The 7,486-nt window shown below is 43.2% G+C and overlaps 1 protein-coding gene across 1 annotated transcript; it reads right to left on the reverse strand.

The window, feature by feature from the left end:
• Positions 1-203: 203 nt before the first annotated feature.
• On the reverse strand, positions 204-3,651 carry LOC147025636 (DNA polymerase delta catalytic subunit-like). Its single transcript, XM_085886818.1, has 4 exons — positions 3,462-3,651; positions 2,766-2,879; positions 2,499-2,649; positions 204-596 (listed from the first exon to the last, which is right to left on the reverse strand). The coding sequence occupies exons 1-4, from the start codon at positions 3,634-3,636 to the stop codon at positions 500-502; spliced, it is 537 nt and encodes a 178-aa protein (XP_085742944.1). The 5' UTR covers positions 3,637-3,651; the 3' UTR covers positions 204-499.
• Positions 3,652-7,486: the final 3,835 nt, after the last annotated feature.

The raw sequence follows: 7,486 nt of genomic DNA on the forward strand, positions 1-7,486 counted from the left end.
TGATGCATCGATTAAAATACAATGCATGCCAGACTGTGTATCATATATGACCTCTTGATGGACAACAGAAAAGTCCTCAACACGTCTTGCTCTCCACTCAAACAGCCAGGACAGGGAAATACCTCAAGAACAGCAAAGGCACAGAAGGTGGTGAGTCGCCGACACCCAACTACAGCGGTGTCCAAATAAAACACCAAAAAAAAAAACAAAAAAAAAACCTTTTATTTGCAACTTACAACAAGCAAAGTTTGAAAAAAGGATGACCAGTTTGACCTTCATGAGGAACCAAGAAGTACAAAATGTTCATTAGAAACGCCCGACGCACCACATACGATCTTTACAAAAATGTCATTGGAGGAGGTGTCATGTTCGTGAAGGTCAATAATGAAACAAGGGGGTCATGTCGGGCTCAGATTGGCCAGGCCAGAGATAAAGGGACACGGCCTGTTGTGATCGACTCCATGACCCCCGGGCACACAGGAAGGGGTCAAAGAGCTGCTCACCAGGACGGAGGTCCAAACCTCTCCACAAGGCGTTCTTGGTCATCCAGATCCTTCATCACCTTCCTCCGCATGTAGAAAATGGGACAGTCGCGACTGGGATGTAGGAGGAAAGGGTAAGGGGGGAGGTGGGGAGGGCGTTGAGGGAAATTATCATCCATGGTACTGAAATGTCTGCCAAAGCACATTACAGCTCTGGTGATAGATGGTGTGACATCATATCTGAAGAGATTAAAAAAAAAACTGTAGCAACACCACATCCCAACATTTTCATCTACTTCACGTAGTACAAGTGGTACGACAAAACCAAAACAGGGAATTGAGCCTGGGTTCCTCAAGAAAATGACTTACACTTTCAAAAGATAACAAAGCATATACAACTGATCGAACAGCCAGCTTTACATTCCCATCTGAAGTACGGCGGAAAGCAGATCGAACAGCCGGCTTAATGTACCCATCTGAAGTACGGTCGTAAGCAGATCGAACAGCCGGCTTTACATTCCCATCTGAAGTACGGCGGAAAGCAGATCGAACAGCCGGCTTAACATTCCCATCTGAAGTACGACGGAAAGCAGATCGAACAGCCGGCTTAATGTACCCATCTGAAGTACGGTGGTCAGCAGATCGAACAGCAGGCTTAATGTTCCCATCTGAAGTACGGTAGTAAGCAGATCGAACAGCCGGCTTAACATTCCCATCTGAAGTACAGCGGAAAGCAGATTGAACAGCCGGCTTAATGTACCCATCTGAAGTACGGTGGTAAGCAGATCGAACAGCAGGCTTAATGTTCTCATCTGAAGTACGGCGGTAAGCAGATTGAACAGCCGGCTTAACGTTCCCATCAGAAGTACGGCGGTAAGCAGATCGAACAGCCGGCTTAATGTTTCCATCCAAATTACTTTGTGCTCAGAGAAGCAGAGCTGAGTTTGTACACTGAATCAGAACAGTTCTTAGTCGAGTGTGACCCTGTCCGGGTTGGGGTTTGATCCTGGTCGGGGGGTAAAACAAAACCCTTCCGGGATCAAACCGAACCATACACCTCAATGGAGCAAGCACACCACCAACCTGCCCTGCTTGACATCGTCTCCGACTAGTACAACTACAATTACTAGTTTAACAGTGACAATGAATCCCACCTTGTCCGAGGGGAATGTTTCGGCCCGTCTTGGAAGAACCGATTGGCCAGGCCCAACATTTGCCTGAAGCAAACTTCGGCACAAACTTGTCATTTGTTCAGGGTGCTGGTGACAGCTCCCGCACTCTTATCAAAACACTCATTCGTTCCTCTTAATTTCCCCGTCTTAATCAACTTCCACATCGTCTTCAATCTCATTCCTCCCTCCAGGTCTTCAACACAGTGGCTCATCACCATCTCAGATAGTCCTCAATCCCAAACCATGATCTTTTCTACCCTCGTTAACTCCACCCCCACCCCGATCCCTTCTCCTTACAAATAACCAGTTTTTCCTCCCGAGAGTTCCCTTCTGTATCCATCTTGTCCACCGCACACATTCTCCTCTGCTCCCCCATTCCTCCCCACACCCATCGTTTGTCCGCCTCCATCTGCCTTGGCGTTTCCTCCTCTCCCTTCTGTTCCTTTTGTACTGTTTCCCTCTGATCAGCTCAATGTACTAGTACTAGCTCTTCCACGAGCCTAGACGATAGACCCCGTGGAATCTGTAATGCGTGCCTGCCCATGTCCGCAAACAGGACGCCCAGATCACGTCCATCCAAGGGACGGTGCACCTTGTGATGAAACACCAGGCTTGTGAAACATCAACCGCACAGTTTGTAGTCAGGTCAAGAACCGAACTTAAACGAGACAGCTCAAAAGGTTGAACCATCCTGTTGAACACTGACAAAGTGCATAAGGACAGACAGACAGACAGACAGACAGACAGACAGACAGACAGACTCGATGGTGTGATGCAATCTGCATGATGATGACTGACTGACGGTACACAAAATATTCTCCCAAGCACAAGTCTTCATCCTGACCTCGTACAAAGCACATCCTCATGAAGGCTGCCTTGACAACGCTGACATTGTGTCCACAGACGTGCAAACTTCTCCTCCAGGGAACTCAGGTGAGTCACCTCTCGCTGGTAAAGCTCCGACTCGTGCGTCTGGCAGAATTTGCAAACAGCACCTGAAAACCCGGGAAAACGACCGAAAGGGATGAAAAAACAACCCAAAAATAAAACAAAATGCACCACTCCATCAATCAAACGAGTGACCGACGGTGTTCGACCCGCTCTGACGTACCTGGTCGCGACAGCAGCGCTTTGCAGCCGATGCAGGTCGCTCGTTTTTTTGCAAATGCCATTAGGCCTCCAACTTTAGAGGTGAGCACAGTCTTACAGCGCGTGTGTTCCCCTTCTGCACACACACAACACGGAACGAAACTCCAACCCGTCCATCGTGGACAGCGTGACTGACGTGACGTCATAAACTCAAGACTCAAACAGAATCATATGTGGTTGCACTCGTTCGAACGTCCATCGGAAAAAAGTTGGGACTGAAACTCATATCGCAGCAAAAGCATCCACTGTGAAGGTTACTCGGTCTGTCTGGGCCTGTCATGCTCGCACTCACGGCGATTTACCATCAGCGCGTCCTCCCTGACGATCGGTGGATGTGCCGTCCCTCCAATGGACGTTAAACCGGTGTCCCGTTGCCCAGCATCAGTTGGTGGACGTTAAATATCTCATGGTGTGTTTTGTGACGAGGAGGTGAGCTGTTGCCGGCACCATTAACAAATTACTTCTCAACCTGCAGGGAGTATCGTCCCCCACCCCCCCCCCGCCTCCCCCAAGAAAATGACCACCCACAGCAATGCCTGAGAACAACACAAAATAATAATAATAATAATAATAATAATAATAATAATAATTACAAGCACATCCAATAAATAAATCGGGCCGTGGGTTCAAATATAACAGCCGGAGCGAAGGTTCATACTCAGCAATGTCGCCTCTGCTTTGCTATCCCCCAGGATTGGCTCGAAGATGCGTAGCAGGGGTTTGCTCAACTGCTGCTCCAAGTAGTACTGCGTATCTATCGGAACATTGTTCTCAAGCACATAGATGGGATCCTGGTAAGGGTTCAGGGAGAATGGGTCGTTGTTACAAAACATTGAAGAAAAAAAGGGGGGAGAGGTGAGAAATGCAGTGTGTGTGTGTCTATATATATATATATATATATATATATATATATATATATATATATATCTCAAAATATGTGGAGTGTGACGAGCACATAATCCGTGGCGATGCTCACCACAACAGTCAGGAGGTGCGTCTGACGTGTACACACACACACACACACACACACACACACACACACACACACACACACACACACACACACACACACACACACACACACACACACACACACACACACACACACACACACACACACACACACACACACACACACACACACACACACACACACACACACACACACACACACACACACACACACACACACACACACACACACAACCCGTCTCCTTAATGCCCAGTCCCACTCAAGCTTTCACAAGTCCCTTTAAAGCCGACCTGTTCAAGCTTTGAGGAGTCTGCTAAAGCCTTATCCTGCTCAAGCTTTAATGAGTCCCCTTAAAGCCCAGTCCTTCTTATGCTCGAAGGAGTCTGATTAAAGCCTTACTCTGCTCAAGCTTTGAGGAGTCGCCTTATCGCCGAGTCTCATTCAAGCTTTGACGAGTCCCCTTAAAGCTCAGTCCTGCTCAGGCTATGAAGAGTGTGATTTAATCCTTATCCTGCAGAAACTTTGATGAGTCCCATTAAAGCTTCATCCTGCTCAAGCTTTGAGGAGTCTGCTTAAGCCTTACCCAACACAGGCTTTGAGAAGTTCCATTTATGCCTTATCCTGCTCAAACTTTGAGGAGCCCCTGAAAGCCCATTAAACATTAAATTTCCGATCATCAAGTCAGACAAGCACCAGCATGACCATTGCAAAGGTTGAAACATTTATCTTGGGATGGTTCGGCTTTTAATGTGATTTACAGTCCATTGCATTAGCAAAAGTACTGGGACAGGAAAGAAATATGTGTGGGCTATCAATGTTAACTCGAATACAATCCCATTTCCTATAATCGTACCAGGACCACGTACCACGCACCGACAATTACTTCATGGATTCAGACCATCAGGATGTGGCTATCATAGACAAGTGGTCCACAAGCAGGTAAGGAGAGCTAAAACCTCTGGGATGCACTTGTTACCCTCGCTGAAGGAGAGGGTATTGCATTTGGGTCTGTTTGTTTGTTTGTCTGTGTGTTTGTCCACACAGAACTTTTGTGTTTTTCTCCGCAACCGCTTGTCGGATTAAGACAAAATTCTCACCATCGGTGTGACTGCTCATGTAGAACGTTTTAACGATAATTATGACGTCATAGGTGAAGTGGTGTGGCAGCCATTTTGGAAAAATGGGAAAAAACTTTTGACCTCTATCTCTGAAACCGTACCAAGGGAAAAATTGAAACTTGGCACACAACAAGAACTCCTCTCATGGGGAATGAGTGTGATTTTTTTTTTTTAGAATGTCATCGGTGCCTTCATTATGAAATCGTAATTGCATGTGTAGAATGCTACATCCGATTTTTGAGGGTCATCCAGGAATAAAATGTTGTTTGTTTGTTTTTTTGATGATTTTTTTGGACACAAATTGTTTTTGATGACATAATCGGACATGTGATTCAGCATCCAGATTGTTTTTTGGGTTTTTTTTTTTAAGCCTTCAAAAATCTTCTCTGAAATGGCTGAACCAGTCATCACTGCCAGCAGTTATAATGAGGTAGTTCTAATTATCTCATTAATTACGGAACACACGAGTACACAAATGCCGCACGAAATACAAAACACAAAACAACTCCTGGCGAGGGTCTGCAATCTCTGATTCCTCTTTTTCTTGTTTTTGACTTGTGAACTTGATCATAATTTAATCATGAGGAAGGACTTTCCTGTGGATCGCACAAAGTAGATCCGCTCCTCACTACAATCCCTTCTGCTCTTTTCCCCCACACACACCTGCATTCCCACCTCTACACCGGGTTGGTCACATTGCAGCTTTTTTTGTTGTTGTTTATGTCGAAGGTCAAGGTTCGTGGAAGAACTAGAACACTGAAAACATGATCATCATAGGCAATAAAACATGATTATCCTCCAATGTCCTTCTGCACATCCTTTATGGATAACAAGCAATGGTAGATCAGATAACACATCATTTGTGATACATCCGTGGATAAAGGTATACAATACAATGACAAGGTATTGTATAATTGTCTATATTTTATTATTTTGTTTTTCTTCATCTTCTGTACGTGACTTTCGAAATGACGTATGAATGCTAAATGAGGCATTTTGCGCATGCGGTGTGTGTGTGTGTGTGTGTGTGTGTGTGTGTGTGTGTGTGTGTGTGTGTGTGTGTGTGTGTGTGTGTGTGTTTCCAGTGACTCGGCTCTGTTTGCTGGGCACTTTAAATGATTTTTCACCATTGAGAGATGGTGCCAAAAACGACATAAAGCAGGATATCTTAAAAAAATTGTGGATGGATTTGGCCAAAACTAGGTGGGCTGCTTGATGATGATGATGAAGCAGCTTGTAAAGCGCTCACCAGGTGGCTTAAGCACTGAAGTAAGCACTCCAACAAAACAGGTGATAAGGAATGGCAGGCTTGGCAAGCGATTAGCGATCGCCGATCAGTTATATAAACACAGTGCACCCGTTGATTTCAAGCGATACCCGAATTGGATGTGTGAACAGTTTTGTTAGCTGTCGGAACAACTCCTGAAGTCAATAAAGAAGTTTAAAATTTTGAAATTCGGCTGAGATTACGAGATTCTAGAGGTTAGGGAATGTGCATAAATGAAATAAAGCCATGGATACTGGCGTCTCCAGGCATTTATAAGCATTGCGATGTATCCAGCGTTTCCTTGGAATTATGATGAGGCATTCGATGATACAAGTGAGGAAAGTGGGGGAACAAACAAAGTATCGTTAAGAAACCGTTGCGGCCTGTTCCAAGTCAAAGCATTGTTGAGCAGGCCAAAAAACATGGCGGCTTCAGACTCTCGTGAACTTACAGTGGGCTGACCAAGTTGGCGGGCCGCCATCTTGGGAAGGATTATTTTGGTTTTTCATAAAGAGCACTGCTGAAATTATCTTCAAAAGGGATAGGATGTTTAAATTAACCCAAACACCGAATTTTCGTTCACACACCACCTTGGAGTTCACTTCGAATGCATGCAATGTTCGGGGCCGGTAAGTTTCATGGTTTTGGAGTTATGGAGGAAACGGATGGACGGACTGACAGACACACAATGATATTTATTGTCATAAATATTATTACAGATAGATATCTATCACAGGTAAATGTCTGTTTTACGTTGAAATATATATATATATATATATATATATATATATATATATATATATATATATATATATATATATATATATATATATATATATATATATATATATACATATCTATTACAGGTAAATATCTGTTTTACATTTAAATGCATATCTATTACAGGTAAATGTCTGTTTTACATTTAATTGTATATCTATTACAGGTAAATGTCTGTTTTACATTTAAATGTATATCTATTACAGGTAAATGTCTGTTTTACATTTAAATGTATATCGATTACAGGTAAATGTCTGTTTTACATTTAAATGTATATCTATAACAGGTAAATGTCTGTTTTACATTTAAATGTATATCTATTACAGGTAAATGTCTGTTTTACATTTAAATGCATATCTATTACAGGAAAATGTCTGTTTTAAATTTAAATGTATATCTATAACAGGTAAATGTCTGTTTTACATTTAAATGTATATCTGTGACAGGTAAATGTCTGTTTTACATTTAAATATATATCTATTACAGGTAAATGTCTGTTTTACATTTAAATGCATATCTATTACAGGAAAATGTCTGTTTTAAAT

The sequence above is a fragment of the Eptatretus burgeri genome, chromosome 6, assembly GCF_056783735.1.
Source record: "Eptatretus burgeri isolate ZD-2024b chromosome 6, Ebu_testis_v1, whole genome shotgun sequence".
Lineage (NCBI taxonomy): Eukaryota > Metazoa > Chordata > Myxini > Myxiniformes > Myxinidae > Eptatretus > Eptatretus burgeri.